The sequence below is a fragment of the Drosophila arizonae genome, chromosome 5 (assembly GCF_054131065.1).
Source record: "Drosophila arizonae isolate 15081-1271.41 chromosome 5, UAZ_ARI_1.0, whole genome shotgun sequence".
Classification (NCBI taxonomy): Eukaryota; Metazoa; Arthropoda; class Insecta; order Diptera; family Drosophilidae; genus Drosophila; species Drosophila arizonae.
Window position 1 is genome coordinate 8720683 of NC_142925.1, and position 20459 is coordinate 8741141.

Here is a 20459-nt window from a genome sequence, read left to right on the forward strand (position 1 = left end):
GAGTACTCTGCAGTCGGAAGTGCCTGTCTGCAAAATTCCTACTTGTTCTGCATTGAAATTATTAATAGTAAATAGAAATAGTTTTGGCTTCACCCACAATTCCCATAAATTTACAGTTTAAAACCAACAGAAACACACATAATTACTTACTGCATAACTCTTATGAGAAACTTAGTTTTCCAAAGGTGTTTCCTACACACACACCCTCACATACACACTCATAAATATACGCTGTATAAATATATGCTTCGATGATTTATACATTTGCCCTGCTTCCTTCTGCTGCTGTGTGGCAAAGGGGCGTGGCAAAGGAAAAGGCATTGGCACGGGGAAAGGCAAAAGCAACGACTGCAAAATCGCAGCGCGACAAAAATTAAAATTGCAGCAAAATGGTGAAACAAAGGCTCAGAGCAAACCCAAAGAGAACGCATTTACGTGCTGCTTCTCGCGGAAGCAATTCATTTATTTAATGTTTCCTGCATTTTATTGTCGTCTGAAACTGAACAAAATTTACGACAATGGCAACATTAACGACGGCGCAGTACGCAAAATGCTTAGAAAGGCAAGCAAAACAAAAATACAAAATAAAAATGTATAAAAAACAGCCTTCATTAAGGGTGCAACAAGCGACAAACAACAAACGCACAAACCACCAAAGCACAAAAACAAGGGGCAAACCTTTGCCTAGCATTGGACAAAGGCTAAAAGTTGGCTTGGCTGGCAAATGGAAATGAAATCAACGAAATACATACATATACCCTATATCGTGAAGAGACGCGTTAGAGTTGTGTAAAGCTAAGAGCAAGGGAAGATCATGAATGAGGTTGAACTTAAAAAGTCATACGCTTTTATTTATTTTCATTAATTTTAGGAGAGTGAAAATGAATTTAATAAAATATAACAAATACAAGTAAGAAAACTCTAGTCGAGAGTGCTCGACTAGATACTACCCTGAACCCAACAATTAAAAATGCCCATTTAGTAAGGCTGAAATTTCAATTTCGATGTATTTAAAAACATAAATAAAATACCAAACTCATTTAATAAAATATAAAAAAATGTTGTAACAATTAAAAAAGTTAATAACAGTTGCACCGATCGGGATTCGAACCGCGACTTCTCGATCGAGCGTCAAGCAGCTAACACACTAGGCCACCTCACTCCTGCTAGTGGCGCTGGCAAAACTCAAACAGATTCACTGCTGCAGCGCCATCTACCGAAACTGAACGAAACTAACTGCTGATGCGATTCTAAGAATCTGCTAGAATAACCAAACTATTAAAAACGCACATAAAGTATGGTTAAAATTTCAATTTCGGTGTATTTAAAAATATAAATTAAATAGAAAACTCATTTATGAAAATATAAAAATATTTTGAAACAATTAAAAAAATTTAACACCAGTTGCACCGATCGGGACATGCAGCTAACACACTAGGCCACCTCACTCCTGCTAGTGGCGCTGGCAAAACTCAAATAGATTCACTGCTGCAGCGCCATCTACCAAAACTAAACGAAACTAACAGCTGATGTGATTCAACGAATGTTTTTGTTGTAGCTGCTGCACGTGCGTTTGTTAATTGGCCAAATATTTGATTTTTTTTTTTTTATTAATTTTTGACTGAACGGAATTTAATGAAACTTTCAGCATATGATCTACATATTATATTGAATATTTGAGAATTTTAGAAAAAAGAAAAATCATTCACAATTAGCTATAGTGGCATCTGATTTGAACTTGAATGTTTTTACTCGATAAAAACATAACGGGATGATTTATCGAATTTTAAAAGCAAACTCGACGTCCGCGCTGTATATACGGTCATTTAAAAAAAAATTCAAGTCTCTAGCTCTTATATCTTCGGAAATCGACGCGTTCAAACATACGGACAGACGGACAGACGGACAGACGGACGGACGGACAGACGGACAGACGGACAGACAGACAGACGGACAGGGCCAAATCAACTCAGCTCGTCGCCCTGATCAAGAATATATATACTTTGTGGGGTCTGCCACGCCTCCTTCTGCCTGTTACATACATTTCAACAAAACCATTATACCCTGATTTCCCATTTTCAATGGGTTCAGGGTATAATAATACGATAGTATACCTATAATGTTTGTATTATATATATATATTTTTAATTTTCTTCAAAAATGAAATTTATAATGTAAAGAAAACTCTAGCTAGAGAAATTACTCTGTTCATTATTTTTCCTTTTTGAATTTTGGTAATGAAGAATTACTCAGTTCGAATTATAAGTTCTTCCTATTTCATTTTTAATATATATATATATATATATATATATATATATATATATATTTTTTTTTTTTTTTTTTCTATTTTTATTTTTATTTTCATTATTATTATTATTAGTATTATTATTATTATTATTATTATTATTATTATTATTATTATTATTTTTATTTTGTATTATTTTATTTTAAAAGTTGTGAGGTACTTCATTTTTCATTTCGTCATAGAACCACTCATTTCTATTTTGTAACTCCCACTCATTTGTTTCAAATATCAAACTCCTCTACGCAATTCTCATAAAACTGTATTCGCAACTTTTCCGCAACTTTCAAGTTTTATGTATTGAAATTGTTAAAGAACTCACAAGCTGCGCTTTCGCTGACTTTTCTATATACTCTTCATATTTCACTCCCATGCATATGTATATACATACATATGTATATGTATTTGTATATATGTGTCCCATTTGTTTGTATACATGCATGTACATACATATTTCCTATTCATTGAACCTTTCCCATTGCAAAATACATTTGCATATTACAGTGGTGTGTGTATGTGTATGTGTGTGTGTGCCCTTAATGCTGTTCATAAATTTCTGCGAATATTAATGCGCAGTCGGCAAAGGCAGCTGGCCTGTGTGTGTGTGTATGTGTGTGTGCAGCAGGTGTGCAGGGGCAAACTATAAATATACATATAAAAACACTCACACACACACATATACGTACAGGCAGGGAAACGTTTATGAAAATGCATGAAAAATGCTGTGAAATGTAAATGCATTTATAACAACTTGAGACTATCATCGATGTGTAAAAGTGTGTGTTGAAGTGTGTGTGTGTGTATTGTGTATGCATTGCTAGCAGGCATATGTGTGCGTGTCTGTTGGCAAGCCATAAGCAGCTTAAAATAGCAAAGGCGATGCATTTAAAACTGAATTCAATGCTAAAGACAAACGACGTTAACAAGCAAAGACCGAATCGAAGCTGAAATGCGGATGTCAACGTGGTATATATGCGACTGTGTGTGTGTGTGTGCTTCCAAATGAGTCTCAGCTTCGATGAAAATTACTCTGCTTGCCTCGTCTTTAATTTGTGCGCCAATTACCCGGCGTATGCGTGATATGTCGTATACGTATTTTCTGCTAATGATACACAGGCCATTCACACACTCACACACACACACACACAGTCACTGACGATTGCTCGCTGCAATCGTATGGGTAAATAAACACCGTGGCCATAACATCACATCACATTTGGGAATTATTATCATTTTCAAGCCAGTGGCTAAGCTGTTTTGGGGGCGACGACTGCTGTCATTTAGGCGATTCAAGTTTAGTAGCTGTCCAATGGCCACTTAAGCACGACCATGGCCCGGCTCAAGTGCAAACTGGCTAACCGGACGATGAGTTCACACACTCCATGTACAAGTGTGTGTGGGAGAGGGTGTGTGTGGGTGTGTGTGAGTGCGGTCCAAAAGCCACACAACTTGCTGGAATTTCGGCCTACGGGCGCTTAAGTGCTTATTAACTTCTGCACACTTGAAGGCGCAATTATGAAATCGTCAATTTAAACCAGACACACACACACACATGCTGAAAGAGAGGGAGAGTGGGAGAGGGAGTGATATGGAGGGACGAAGAGGGTTACACGTTTCTAATCGTGTCCAGCATTTTGGGGCATAAACACGTTGTGTTCCGTCGAATTCCCTGAACGCGCGATGGGTTATGGCAAGGGGCGACGGGGGGTTGGGCTTAAACAAATAGGCGAAGCGTGCGTGAGGCGTACGCTGCGTATGAGTAATAACTCTAGACAAGCGTAAAATTAATACCACTTGAGGCCATATAGCAGCAGTCGTAGTTCTCACTCACTCACTCACACACTCATCCTCTCTCACTCACCCTCTCTGTCTCTCTCTCCCTCACGCTTTGGAATGTGTCTCTGTGTATTGCTTGATTATTTGTAGTTGATGTACATTAGCCATTGCTGTAATTTGTTACCCCTAGACGATGAGCATGTGTGTGTGTGTGTGTGTGTGTGTTTGATGACTGTCTTGGGCTCGTGTGCGTGCGTGTATCTGTGTAATACAATATTTAGTTTCGTTTTATTATTATGAGCCATGCTCACCAAGTGCAGCATTCGATAACACAAGGAAAAATTTAATTAATTCTGCGAAATTGTCAGGTGTGTTAGGGGCGCCGGTGCCATTAAGTGGGTGTGGCAGAGCTACAAATATAGCCAGAGCTGCGTGTGTACCAAATACACTTGAACTTAACCATGGAGAAGTGTCTTATTTTATTTGTTTTTTGTTGCTTTCCACTTACGCTGAGTGTGTGATGAAAATAATTGGGATTTTTCTTAAGAATTAGTTGGAAAATCAATAAGAATTATTATAGAAATAATATAGAAGGTGAAGAAAAATAATTTTGGATATTAGGAATTATTTCCTATAATTGAGAAAGCCAAATAAGTCGAGAGGATATAGAAATTTACACAAATTTTCCAGAATTTCGGGAATTAATTGTTTGAAAATTAAAAGCAGCTACATAATTCTTATAAAAAATTATATTTTTAATTATAAAAATATATTAAAAAATTCGTGTATATACTTATATATAAATCAATTTTGTCATATAATAAATATAAATTATTCTGTGATTAAATAAATAGAAAAAAAAAACAAATAAATAAAAACCTACAAATATTTATTTTTGTTTATATTTCGATATTTATAAATATATATTTATATACATATATTATTATTATTATTTTTTTTAAAATAATAAATCAAAATAATTATATGATTAACTGAATATGCAAAGAACATAATTTTTTAATATCGTAAATAAAAGTAATTATTTGATTATATAAATATGTAAAAAACAGAAATCTTTCAAATAATTTTAATTTTCTCAATTATCTGTATATAAAAGTCAGTTGAACTCAATTCACATTTAATTTCTTTTACTTTTAATTAAAACATGAAGTGGAAATGCGCTCGATCTATTTGCCATTGTGAATGGCACTTTGTTAATTTATGCGACAGGCAATAACAGAGACAATGAAAAAGAGAAAGAGAAAGACAAAGAGAGTGAGCGAGCGAGAAGAAAGGTGCAAACGTAGGAAAACTTCAAGTCGAGCTGCTCCAGCTCCCAGCGAGGGCAAACAAAACAGTTGATGAATTGATTTTAAATAAAATATTAAAACAATGGCGCGACAAGCGGAGGACCGCGAGTGAATGCGTATTGCGGTATGCCTTTATCATTGCCTGAATGAGTCATTCGTTGGCACAGGTACAGGTACAGGTACAGGTACAGGTACGGGAAACGGACCACAATTATAAATGTGAGACTCTGTGCGAGTCATTCGAGTCTGACAGAGTAGATGAGAGTAAATATATCTATGTGTATTTACTTACCACACCCTCGCCAATATGATGTACGGTGCAGGGTATGTGGGCTGTGGCGCCAATTTGTGTCGTAACGAGGGTGGAGTTCTCGGTGCCAAAGTACATGGGCGTGCCGAACACATTATCCGTACCATCGATGCCGTGCGTCGACTCCAGATGGTTCTCAACGGGCTCAGGCCTGTGGGCAGGTATCGGATACGGCCCGGCCGTATCTTTGGCCTGAATACGTGAGTGTTGCTGCATCTGAAGCTGCTGCTCGAGCTGGTGCTGCTGGTGCTGGAGCTGGTGCTGGTGCTGGTGTGTGGATTGCGGCAGTCGCTTGTCATCGATCAAGCTGTTGGAGTCGAAGCTTGTTATGCTGCTGCCCGAAGTGGTTGAGGACGATGACGGGGAGAAGGGCGAAGCAGAAGCAGAAGCAGCAGCAGCAGCAGCAGATGAAACTGGATGTGGAGCTGTCAGTGCGGCCGCCGATGCGGCGGCAAAGCTCGAGCCGAGCTCCAGCTCTGGCGACATAATTAAATTTTGATTTATATGCCGTTGTAATTCCTCACTTGGGCCGCCCGGCGTCGCGCTGTGCGCTGGCGCCAGCTCCATTGTTGTTGGCTCTGTTGGCGTTGTTGGGGCCGTTGCTGTCGTCGCTGCCACAGCGGCGATGTTGCCTGTTGAGTGTGGTAGAGAGCGAAGTTGGAAGCATTTTAAAATGTGTTAATATATGCGCTGTCTGTCGTCGGATAAACAATAACAGCGTGAAGTCAATTAATTTGAATGTGCATAAGCATTGCGTATACGTAATATCTTTCATTGGGATTTTCATTAGCAGCGGGCGGCATGCACCCCATCTAAATATCATTTGCATAATATGACACAGCTAATTAAGGTGCCTCGAATATTATGATGCGTTTAAGCTGAGTGTTTCACCTGCCTGGCTCTGCCCGCCCCATATGGGAGCCACACCCACGCTCAGCTTCTATTTGCGCATGTTTTTTCGCTTTACAAGCAAAATCATATGGGCTAGAGGAAGACGCGAAATGTCAGGCTTGGACATATTTACATAAATATCAGCTTGTTTATTACACAAAACACACACTGGAGGCAATTGTTGGTGCACGTGCGCTAAAGCAAATACATTTTGTACAAATAAAAACATTTTATTTATTTGCAGCAATTTCAGAAAATTAGAGCCGAGATAGAGCACAAAGGAGCTCAGCTCAAATTGCTACAATAATAAATTCACATTTATTTAATACAATATATTTAAATTTAAGATTGAATTTCTAATGAATAGCATGAATTTAAATAGTTGCCAAAATTTGTATATTGCTATTAAATTGTCACAATATAATTTAATTATAGCAGACACATAAAATTTGAAATTCGAATAGAATATATTTAAATTTAAGCTATTGGCCTTTACTAAAAATTCAATGAATTATTCTATTCAATGTAAAATATATAAAAATTTATTTATAATTGAATTTATATAAAATTTAGCTACTGTTTTATTGAATTTCCAGAATATGATTTAAATATAGTAAATTTGAGCTACTATTTCATTGAATAGTTCATTAAATTTGACTAAATTTACAATTCATTTAAATCTATTTAATATTTAATTTCAATATGCCGTTCGAGTTTCTATATTAATAAAATCGTTTTCATTTATCTTAACATTTAAATAGAAATTCATAAATATTTGTATTTACACAGCTCTTAAGCAATGCATAAATTACGTATACGCCCCCTGAGCACAGACGCAATTAACTTTCAAATGTTAATTAAATACTTTCATTAAAAATATATTACGTATACGCCGCGTAATTGACTTCAGTCAGTTGAGACTGAGCGCTCACATATCAAAAGTTCATAATTGATAATTGCATTATATAAGAAGCCAACATTTATGAGCTTAACATCTTGATTAACAACTCGACTCCCTTCAGCTGCTGCTACAGCTGCTGCTACTCCTTCCGTTAATCAATAATACCCGCTACCCATTGCACAATCACCAGGGTATATGTTGTTTATCTCTGTGTTATTTCATAAATATATGCCAGGGAATTGGCGGAAGAGTGAGAAGTTCATAAGGAGGGGGAGAGTGGGAGCTTGTGGTTTGCTTTTTGTTTATATGCCACGTTTATTAACCTTTTATGGTGCGGACTGAAGCTGATGGGACTGGGTACTTGACATTAAGGCGACCGCATAACACGTTTCGGCATCACTGAAACTCATTTGTGTAAACCCAATAATATTTCCCTGTTAAACATAATTGCATTGAACAATTTAAAATTTGGTTTTCTGCATTTGGCCTTGATTGGCATTTGCCTCTCATATCAATTAGGGCAAAATGCCAAAATTCAAATCTCAATTGCTTTCTATTTATTTGGTCACGCACTTCTAAGCCACAATTAAACCAAAAATTTCATTTCAGAGAGAGAGAGAGAGAGAGAGAGAAAGAGAAAAGTTCATTTCGACTAGCATAAGTATTTCGTAAACTAGAAATTCATTTGCGAATGTCAGTGACAACTATTGATTGGATTGGCAATTTGATTTGATTTGCATTTAATGCTGCTCTCATTAGACTGCACTAAAGACATGTTCAACAAATTGTCATCTTCTCAACATTTATTACATTTATTACTATCAGTTGATTCAATAAACACGCCGAAATGCAACAATATTTGATTTCCCATAAATCATTTAAGCTGTGTTTGCTGGCAAAATCATTTGAATTTGCAGTAAAGACCACGGATTGATGTGATTCAACTGCAATAATTAATTATAATAAGTTTCCATTTTGCAATTCAATTACAGTTCATCATAATTTACAGTTGAGTCATGAAAATTAACTGTCATAAATCAGAAAATTTTTGGAAGTGCAAATACAGAGGGAAATGGCATGTGTTAGAATGTATTGAAGAGAAGGAGGCGTGGCATAGCTCATGTGTCATATATGGAATATGAGCTGAGTTGCATAAGCCCAATGACCTCATCAGTCACATTCACTAGAATTAATCGATAACCGAAATAATCAGAAGCTGTAAATTTATATTGTCTATCTATGATATTCCAAATCATAGAAACAAAAGTAGAGTTCATTGAATTTGCATTTTATTTATTTATTTATTTTTCCATATTAGATTCTCTCCCAAAATATCTTGGATAACGTTTAACTAAAACAAGAGTTATGCAAGTGTGCATGTGTATGTGTGTGTATGCATGTGTATATCTATGTGTGCATAGATATAATATGTGTCATATGTCGTAAGCTTTGAATGATTGACGTAGCCATCAGTCAATCCCTAATTTAAGCTGAATCTCTGTTCAATTAGCCTTTATCACATTACATAATTATTACATTTTAGTGAAACTGAAACGAATAACTAGCTTTTCATATTGATTGACATATCAATACAATATCTAGATATTTAAATAAAACTCAAAACATAGCTCAAATTTCAGATAAACTTTATGAACCAGCGCAGAATCAATAAAAATCAAAAATTTGCAATAAGTTTGCACAAAAATGCTTAGCAAAAAAATAGATAAATAATCAAAAATATGCTAAGCACTTGCACTGACAAATCTGTCATGTTGATAGCGCACCAGAGACACATAGATAAACCATTGTCAATGGTTTGGCACTCGAGTGCAGCAGCTGCAGTTGCTGTTGCTGCTGTTGTTGCTGTTGCTGCTGCTGATGACATATGATGCAGCTGATGCATCAATTGACAATCTATCTGTGCGCGCATAATTCACAGTTATTTTCAGGAGTTTCGCATTTGAATGCGCACTGCCTCGGCCATGGCAACACCCACGAATCTCTTACAAACTATATCGCATTTGCGGTACTCTCTGCTATGTTGTGGCGCGACCTCGGCCAAAAGCCGTGTTACGTACGAAAACAGTGTAATATAAAGACTGACACAGACACACACACACACACACAGACACACACACACACAGCTGCTGCGTGAGTACAATGCGAGTCAAGCTTTTGCAGCTTTGCATTTGTCTCCATCGCCATATCCATCGCCGTCTCCTTCTCCATCTCCATTTCCATCTCTGTTGCTCTGTCTGCTTATGGCCATTGGTTACGGCTCTGGGAGCAACTTGTCCAGAGAGCTTGGCGCATCATCGTGGCATTTTTGTCACGTTCGCACGTGACTGCTTACAGAATTCGGCTAACATTTGCCAGCTGCCAGTTGCCCGTTGCCATTTTCTACTTTTGTAGTTCGCATTTCGCAAACTCGCAGAGTTTTCTCGTTTTTCTTTTTTTTTTCTATTTCAGTTGGAACAAAATGACGACCGCACAACACACACACACACAACTGGCTATCGCTGTTCCTGTTGTTGTTGTTGCTTCGGCATTTGCATTTGCTGCAAATGCCATAAAAAAGTTTTGTCTATACTCTAACGCGCTGCATTATAATTTTGTTGCGAACTGTGTGTGTAATGCTTGAACGATAGTCCGAAGTCGTTATGACTCTGCTTCGACTATGCATATTAAATTTTCCTAAGCTGAATCGGATGAAGTCATGAAATATATATTTTCTTATTGGAATTTAATAAACCAGAATTTAATAAAACGTATGGGCTTCTTCTTTGTTGTCTTTTAGATTTTTAGTTTCATATACTTATCACAAAAGCTTTCCGGATTAAAACAATCTCTCAAAATTATAAGAAATTATTATCTCTTTTTAATTTTTTATAAGTATTTATGTAAGTTAATATATTTCCTTTTTTTCCTCCTTATATATATTTATATATATTTTTTAATATATTTTCTTTTGTATTTATTATCTTTATATTTGTATATGTTAATATATTTTCTGGCTTTCCCATTTAAAATTGTATAGAAATAATAAAAGTACTAAAATATTTTAGGATTCTAAAATAGATTTTTTCTAGCAACACTAAATAATTGCTAAACTCTATTTATTTCCCTTTTTGGTTTATATATGTGATAATTGACCTGATTGATAGAGCTTCCAGAAAAAAATGTCATAGGAATAATTCTCTAAAGTTAAGCTCAGCAGTTGAGAGGATTTCATGCAGTTTCATACATTTTCTCTTATATATATGTTATTTCTTATTATTCTGTCCTTTCCTTGCCTTTCCCATTTGCCTTTCCGTTGCCTTTTTCTTCAATCAGAATATAGCCTTAGAGTATTTAATCATTCACTGTTTGCCTCCGTAGCATCGTCTTCTATTCCTTTCTTTCTTTTTTTCTCGTCATTTTGCATTCCTTGGCTGCAGTTGGACGACTTTGTAATTGAATTTTTCACAACGAGTAGCTGATGCGGCGGCTGTTGCTTTGGCTGCTGTTGTTATTGTTGTTGCTGTTGTTGCTATGGTACGTTGTGGTTCTTTGTGGATTTACAAGCGCTGCGCATTGTCAACTCAGTGAGGTGCAAGAAAAACCCAACTGCAGCAGCAGCAGCAAACGGCGCCACAAACATTTTGCGCAAAAGGCAACAACAACAGCAACAAATTGCCTTGGCTGCACAACATGCACGTGCAGTCGTGTATGTGTATGTGTGTGTGTGCTTACGTGTGTGATTATTACCGCTGCGGCATTCGCGAAACTTTCGCATATGCAAGCAGCAAAGCAAGCATTTATTTAGGCTGTCAGCGGGTGTATGTGTGTGTGTGTGTGTGTATCATGACATTTTAATCAAAAGTTGCGTCTTGTTTGTTATGCTGTCTGTTTAAAGCAATGATTTGTCTTCTGTGTGTGTGTGTGCGTGTGTGTGTGTGTGTGTGTGATTGTGTGATTGTGTGTGTGTGTGTGATTGTGATTGGGTGTATGGCTATATTCTGGTAATAATTTCGGCTTGCGGCATGCGGAGCGTATGCGTAATATGCACAGAAAATCTCTTCAATGATGTCTTTCATTTATAATATATTTTAATTAAAAATATATTTATATACATATATATTAATATATTTATATATATTTTTATATAAACCATATTCATTTAATTGCATTTCATGGGCAAATTAGCCAAATTTAATTTGATTTTTAGCCGCAGGCTGCAATTTTAATGGAAGCCCATTTTTGTTTTTAATTGATAAATATGCTAAGTATATGCACATATATATATTACATATAGATTGTGTGTTTAGTATATAAAATAAAAATATAATTGCACGCACATCAATTTTACACAATTTGCTATTTTTGTATATGACATCAGATAACAAGCGTAGCGCTGGCTTAATGTGAATAAAATAATCAAAATATGGCAGGGACATGATATGATAAATGAAAAATTTTATAAATTATTGTTTTATATTTTATATGATTTATAAATATTCCTTAAAATTAAATGTATAAATATATTATATTTATAATACATTTTATATTTATTATATTTATATTTATATTTATATTTATATTATATATTATACATTTCTGTTTTCAGCAGAAAATCAATCAAACTTTTTATGGCTGGCAGCTGCGGCAAAGCAGACTCAGGTTTGATTTGCTTTTTGATTTTTTACTTACAAAAGTGAGTATGTTGAGGGTCTATCTGCTTAAATATATATGGAAGTATGTATTGTAAATAAACATATGTGTATATTACACAAACTCTAAGCATAAAGGTTATGTGCATTCATAGGCTACGGATATATAAATATATTGTAGCCTCAATAGCAGTATACTCAGGCAGATTGAGAGTCTATATTGATAGGCATTACACCCACACACACAGACACACCCCCACACACACAAATATAAATTATATGAATGAGCTTTTTAAATTCGCATTGCCACCGCAAAATTTGCTGCCTCTCTCTCTTTCTCTCTCTCTCTCTCTCTCTCTCTCTCTCTCTCTCTCTCTCTCTCTCTCTCTCTCTCTCTGTGTGCATAATTTATTTGTCGCTGTTAACTAAATTTGCGGTTTGGCAATAATTTGAAATAGGGCATACAAAACAATTGACACGAGTTATTTTTGGCCTGCAATGCATTTTCCAACAATGAGGCCAAAAGCAAATTGAAAACTTTTAATTAAATGCTTCAAATTTATCAATTAGTGTTATGAGTATGTGGGTGTATCTAAGTGTGTGCGTGTGTATGTGTGTGTGTGTGTGGCCAGCAGCATTTAGTTTTGAATTTTGGCTACAAGTTTGGCAACATTTCTGAGGCTTCCAGCGAACTGAACTTCGCTATTAACTTTTGTGGCCCGGATACACTTGACGTCAGCTGCCAAGTTTTTGAGTTCGCGCAATGAACGGGAAAAGTTGGGCGAAAAGCTCAGTGGCTGTTTCTTCATCTTCTGCTGTCTGTTATTGCTGTTGTTGTTGTTGTTGCTGCTGCTGCTGCTGCTGTTTTTATTGCAAATATTGTTGAAGCGAAATGTTTGCATTTGACACTTGGCGGTAATTTAGTGAAAATGCGTCAACTGGCCGCCGGGCAGGAAGCGAACCGAGCAATGCCGAGCCAGCCGACGGCAATGTGGCAGAGTTTAATTGTGGCACGCCCACACGTACAGCGTCGAATGTCCGCCAGAGCGTTTAACTTTGCGACTGTCATAATTTTTATTGAACGCGTTAACATTAATGGCCAAAAAAAAAGGGAGAAAAGCAACAAACAACAACAAGAAAACAGAGCCAAGACAAACACAGCTTTTGGGTGTAGTGTAAAATCCAGATAAGTGCGTCGTGTGGCAGTTGCAGTTGCTAGACGAGCCCCGACCGACTATTTGCCATTTATTTAACAATAAAACGTCACCGCTGCCAGCGATCTTAACAATCATTAATGGGGCGCACTCTTCCTGGGCCGCCCACGCCCCCAAAAACTAACAGCTGCCCCAGCGAGGCCCACTAACTGCGCGCCCCATAAAAAGGCATTAAGAGTAAAGTAAAGTGCCTATTTAAGTTGAGTCATAAAATTGGCTTTCTATCTGCCAAATGGCAGCTCCAAGTCGCAGGACTCTAGCTCCAGTAGGCGCGCCCCTCCCCCCCACAAAGGCTAGTAGCTGCCAGGCAACCCAGCCACAATGGGCGCTCAGCTGGCCTTAGACGATGCCACGTTTCTTGTAATTTTATTTATTTTATTTCAATGCGTGTCTAAGTGCTCAACTTGGACTATTGCACAAAATCGAGAAAACTCAACAAATTCTCTCACCATTTTGTTAGCAATAAATTTGCGCATAGTTCAAATTGTTGTTGTTTTTATTGCTCCCATTTTTCTGCTTCTTCTGCTTTCGAAATGTCTACAATAATATTTACACAATTTTCGAATGCGGGGGCGTGGCAGTTGAAGGCACGGCGCTACACTAATTAGCAGCACTTTTGAGGCAGCCAAAAATTTAATTAATACCTGGGAATATGCAGTAAGCCATATATAATCATATTTTCTGTTTGCTGCAAAAAGTTATAGCAAAACTTTGTTGGTTTTTTATTTTGTATTAATATTCTTATTCTCTTTCATGTTGTAGGCATTTGCCAATTTACTTCTTGCGAAAGTTTGTGTGCGGCTAAATTAAAATCTGCCAGGTAAGTTGCATAAAGCAAATTATTTTCTTATCCACCCATTTTGTGCGCACTTTATGCAAATAAAGTAAAACATTTCTGTATGTATTTTTTATGAAATGATATATAATTTAATTTAATTTTTTTATGTTATGTATTATTTTTTGAATTTAAAATTTAAAAAAAAAATATATATATATATATATACTATTTACTTGAAGTTTTTTGGTATGTATTATTCTTTTGAAGTTTTAAAACTAAAAAAAAAAAAAAAAAAAAAACAAATATATTTTATTTAATTTATTGTTTTTGTTATATATGATTCTTTTAAAGTTTTAATTATAAAAATTACAAAAAAAAAAAAAAACAATATTTAAGTTAATTTTTTTTTTAATTTTAATGATTTTTTTTTGTAATTTTTAGTGAAATTTATATTTCACTGTTATAATAATAAATTGCAACATTTATTTTTATTTTATTATTATTATTTTATTTGTATATATATATTTAGCATTTATATACTTTTTTATTTTTACTTGAATTTTCAAATGTATATCAATTTTTGGTATTACTATATCACATTTCTTGTCTTTGATTATATCCTTCAATAATTATGCATGCAGCAGTTTATTAAATTCTTCTACCAAAAATCTGAATAAACACATCGCAATTTAAGTGGGCCTTAGGCAAATACCCCATATAGTATCTTATAGCTAGCCTTACTTAATGCCAAACCTATGCGAGCGCTTCACAAATCCCAACAATAAGCCAAGCGATTCAATTACTTTAATTCATATACATATATTTGTGCCTATATATATGTCTAAATATATATGTATGTGTATTTACTTTTTCCCGCCTTTCACCAATTCATCACTCAATTTCTATTTTTGGTAACTTTTGGGGCTGTCGTAAGTATCAAATTCTGATTTTTATGCCACTTCATCAAATGAGGCATCAGCATTCGCTCTTTTTTTATTCTTTTTTGTCAATAAATGACGCCTCGGCACTGAAGCCTGCACGATGGGGCGAGATTGTCAGCGTCTACTTATATATTTATAGAGACTTACAGCCTTACATATATATATATGTAGAGCCTGCATAGGCAGAGTGTGTGTGTGTGAGAGAGAGAGAGAGGGAGAGAATGAGTAAGATGAATAAGCAAATGGTAGACGAAACAGCTTGACGAACTAATGTCTGTCCTGCTATAGACAGTAGCTGGCATTGACACTTGCTCCTTAGATTAATCTACGAAATGAAAGAACAACAAAGCTCATGAAAGCTCTTGAAGCGTTAAATAAATAAAATGATTGAATTACACTATATGATAAATATAGAGATATATACTATATATGTGATGTGATTTATATGTATAGGTCCTTGGCCCTTCAAAGCTAATTTTAAAGCTTTTCACAGCTTTAATCAAGTTGTGAGTGCCTATTAAGCAAAGCTTTTAGCTACTCAAGTCAGCATTATTGAGTCATAAACACATTCAATGAAAATGATTAAAAATTCCAATTGATTTCCTGCATTGAATATACCCATCAATATTTATGTGAATATGCAGTATCAAAAGCCCAGGCAAGGCTGGGCGAGGAAAAAAAATTGAAGAAAAGTATGCGCAACATTAATAAATTATGCGAAGCAAAATAAATAAGGTACAAATATGCTGCAGCTGATTTTCTTTTTCTTTTTTTTTATATCTGTAAAGCCGTTGAGCTGTGTTCACATTTCTGTGCGACAGAGAAAGGGCGAGAGAGGGCGACTCTCGCTCTCTGTGTGAGTGTGAAATCAGATGGAAAAGTCAGCAAAAGCGCAAAATATATAAAGAGCATAAGTTAAGTGCGTCATGTGGCAAGTGGCATGAGTGAATCTCTGTGTATGACTGACGGTGCGGAGGGCATGTGAATGCCGCCAGCTTGTGCCTCAGTCTGAGTTTGTGTTTGAGCCTAATGAAGATTTATACCTTACACTCCCTTACACACACACACACACACACACACACACACACAAAGGGCACACATTAGAGGCATTTGGCAATGCGTTTGGATTTTGTGCCAAATTGCAAGCACGTGCAAATTAGAATACGATTACGAATGCCAAGTGAATACAGTGAATGTCTGCTTGACTAAGCACTTTGAATAGTCGACCTCGGAGCCAGCAGCAGCAGCAGCAGCACAACAACAACAACGGCGGAAAAGAAAAAGGGCAGCTCAAGCAACAGCAATGCCAAACGGCTGTGACTTCAATAAATGTTTAGTATCTGTCTGTCAGAATGCTATACGGGCCACAGCAACTATGGGCCAGGATCCGGTCAGATCCGGCAAGTCCTTCAGTACATAAAATTAAATTGTCAACTTCCGTAATGCGACGCATAAACCGAGCGAGAAAGAGAGAGAGTGAGAGAGAGAGGGTGGGAGCGGGAAAATGGAAAATAGAGAAAGAGAAAGAGAGAGAGACAGAGCGGGAGAAAGAGATGTAGCACGAGTGTGAGTGTGAGCTCAGACAAAGATTTAGGCAAAGTCTTGTACAAATGTTGACCAAAGTGGCCTCTGCATCAAAGTAAAAAAATATTATTAAAAGCAAAAACAAAAAGAAATAATAATAATAAAAATGCAGAGAAAAAAAACAGGAACAAAAAATTCAGACAGTTTGGAATTTTCCTCTTAAATTTTTTTTCGTTGGCCAGTCCACTTAATTTGAGCCCAGTTCCCAGACACACACTTGACTCACACACACGCACACACTTAGAGAGGCGACGTCGCGTCGCAGTCGATATCAGCTGCTGCGCAGGATGTGGCAAATTTGGTGGCTCCTCTATGGGGACTCGGAGCATAATCAAAGGCAAACAGACGAGGGAATAGCAAGCAAATGAATGCGCTATGGACTCAAAGTTTATTAATAAAAAATAAAAAAATAAATAAAAATATTTTGTAGGGTATCTAAAATGTCATGTAGACAAACTGTTTAATAATTAAATTAATATATATATTTTTTAATATACCATAATATACCAAGTCTCATATCTGGAAATCACTGTAGGGCATCTAGAATTCGTCAAGAATGTCCCCATTGAGCCCCACTTAGTAGCAGGTGCCAGGGTATCTTTGGTACATACACTCACACGTAGTAGCTGCCATTGAATGTCCTTTTCTAATCGATTTGGCCGTTTTGAAGCATTTTCTGTTAAATAAATTTGCTTTGACTGTAATAGGTTTTCTGTAGAGCATATAGAATAGGTTCGTTTTTCCATTTACAGCCATGTCCATTTCATTATAATAGATTTGCCATTTGACAACAAAGGCGCCGAGCAGCCAAAGTAGCTAAATTGTTGCTTAGCATAATGAGATAGTATTAACTGTATAAAATTGAATTTTGGGAAGAGGAAATGAGGAATAGAGTATTGCAATAAATGAAATGCCTAGTATAGCCTTACATATATATTTTATTTATAAAACAAGCTTTCAGCTTGTGGAAATTTTATTTCTCTCCATTTTCACTTGAATTGCAGGGTATCTAGGCTTCTGCTATTCTGCAGCTTTTAGCGCACTGCATACCTTTGGCTAGGTCCTGGGCGCATATTAGGTTAAAATGTCCTTGACGTCACCTATTTAAGTTCAATTTATTTGCGGCCGAAAGGACAGCTAAACGAATGCCATTGATCGATTCCCCTTGCCCATTTCCCATTTCCTATTGCTATGCCCCCAGCTCATTCTTCTTCTTCCACTTCTTCTTCATCATCAGCATCCACTGGCTATTTCCATTCCGCAGTTCGCATTTGAAATGTGGCGCCGAGCATTGAGATTGGGCAAATCTCGTCCTGTCTTTTATGTTGTTGTTGTTGTTTTTGTTGTTGCTTCTTAACATTTTCATGCGGCGGCAATGTGAAATGTCACATTTTATATTGGGGGCGACTAGAGAGACAGAGAGAGAGAGAGTGTGTGGCAGAGCGAGACAGAGCTAGGGAGTTGAAGAAAAGGAAACAGCTCTGACAGTGTTTGGCCTTTATCCGTTTTATGCCATTGACATTTCCACACACCAAACCCAAAGACCAATTGACTTTGGCAGCAGACGAAAGTGTGCTGAAATGTTTTTCTTTTTCATTTTCATTTTCTTTTTCGTTTTTCGTTTTTTTTTTTTTTTCATTTTTCATTTTTAGTTGATTTGCTGACGGATGATAAAACCCAAACGCAGGAAACAAATCAAATTGCGGTCTATATTTTGAGTATATTTTGGCAATTTATTGAGGTTGCCCTCACACAAAGAGAGGGCGAGATGAAGGGAGGGCAAAGCTAATGCACATTCAATCAAACATGCGTTCAGATGTATGTGTGTGTGTCTACAGCATTTTTAATGGGGCTCAGCTGCCGAGGTGTTGCCAGGCAACGCAGCTTGCAGTCACTGCAGTTGCACAGACCGCAATTGTTTGGCTTGAATCAAGAATTTTTGCTGCCACAAAATATTGCAGCTGCTGCGGTGCGGTGGGCTTGTGATTGACTAGTTGATACTCAGCATATGACATATATACAAGAGTGATAGCATTGATCAGCATGCCAAAGTTGATTTCAGCCATCTCAGTCTGTTCGCTAGTCTAAATGCTCAAGCCTCAATCTACATTCCACTCTATTCCATTCCACTCTATTATATTTCACTCTGTTCCATTCCATTCTCTATATACCAGCTACTCTAAGCTTAAGGCCTTCTGACTCAGTTCTCTTCTCAATTGAGCTGCAGAGTAAAGACAGAATCAAACTGCTCAACTGCTCGGGTTACCTGGGCCTTATATAAGGCGCGCCTGCTGCAGTGCTTGATCAGTCGTGCCTCTCAGTCAGAGCATACCTATATATATTTCGTTGTCTTAAGCTTAACAATGTATTTTAGTCAGTTTATTAGAAATTGTGAATTTATTTCAATAAATTTATGTTATATTTAAATTTATTTTATATTAAAATTTATTTTATATTTGTTTGCATATATATATATATTAGAGGCATTTTGTTTTTAGCTCTTTATTGCTAATTTTTTTTGGATTGATTTTTAACTACTATATTATATTTAATTTGTATTAAGTTTTAATTATTATTATTATTATTTGTTTTTTATTTTATTTATTTTTATATATATATATATATATATATATATATATATATATATATATATATTTTAGTAGTTTAATTAGTTTTTATACCCTGAACCCATTGAAAATGGGAAATCATTATAATGTCATTCATGTTCTTATATGGTTTTCTTTTCAAAATTTGTATTTTATTCTTACTTTTTATAAGCAATATAATTTGTTTATATATTTAAAAAAAATTTTTTTTTTTATATATATATATTTTTTCCTACTATTTCTAATATTATTTTGCTAAAGAAATTACAATCTCTTCATGTCATTCATTCGTTCATTGAAATGAACTAGACCCCCGCGTGCCAGCTACACATAAAAACTGAAAGGTCTAATACTCCCTGTCTATGGCACAAAAATCGGTTTAAAAATTGGGTTAACAGAAACAACCAGCCAACAGGCAGACAGCTAGAAAATTGAATGCAAATGCTTGCCTGCATATGATAGCAGTTTGTGGCTTTCAAGGATGCCAAATCCTAGCACTAAACAGGTGGCATTGTTGTTAACGTTTGCGGCTATCACTTGACAGCTAACTACAATAGTAGGCAACAGGCAACAGGCAACAGGCAGAAAACAGCAGCAATAGCAGCAGCTGGTAGCAGTGGAGAATTATGCCAAAAAAAAAGAACTCTTTTGTTAGAGAATTTTTCTTTTATGCGCACGCTGCGTATACGTAATTTAAGTTAACCCTCTTTGCCAAAGTTTTGCTGCCACTTGCAACACCCCCTCTCTCTCACTCTCGCCGTTTCTCTTTCTTTGCCTCTCTCGCCCTTAGTCTTGCGCTGTGTTTATAGTTATTATCTAAACAAATTGACTTTAATTTTGTTGTTGCTGCAACTGGCGCCGCGCTGCACTTTGCATGATTTCCGGCCATTAAGTTCGCAGTGCAACAATTCATGTAAGAATTGAGCTGCAGTTGCCAGCTGGCAGTTGGCAGTTGGCTGTTGGCTGTTGGCTGTTGGCTGTTGGCTGTTGGTAGTTGGCTGTTGGTAGTTGGTAATTGGCAATTGCTCCGTTGGCTTTCGTGTCTGGACAACATTTTGCTGAAAACTGAGCCCCGTCTGTAGACAGGCTAATTGCAACAGTTTCCGTTGCACTAATCAATGTTGGCATATGCGCAACTCCTTTGCATGCGCATTACAACTTACCAAAGTCGAGTGTGCATGTGCATGTGTGTGTGTG

General features: G+C 36.3%; 1 protein-coding gene across 2 annotated transcripts in view; it reads right to left on the reverse strand.

The window, feature by feature from the left end:
• dpr13 (defective proboscis extension response 13) overlaps window positions 1–20459 on the reverse strand; it is a 60546-nt gene that overhangs the window by 18299 nt on the left and 21788 nt on the right. For both annotated transcript variants that reach the window (XM_089471683.1, XM_018013368.2), the window contains exon 2: window positions 5681–6330. In XM_089471683.1, coding sequence (XP_089327809.1) covers window positions 5681–6330 — 650 coding nt within the window. The remainder of the gene's footprint in view (window positions 1–5680; window positions 6331–20459) is intronic.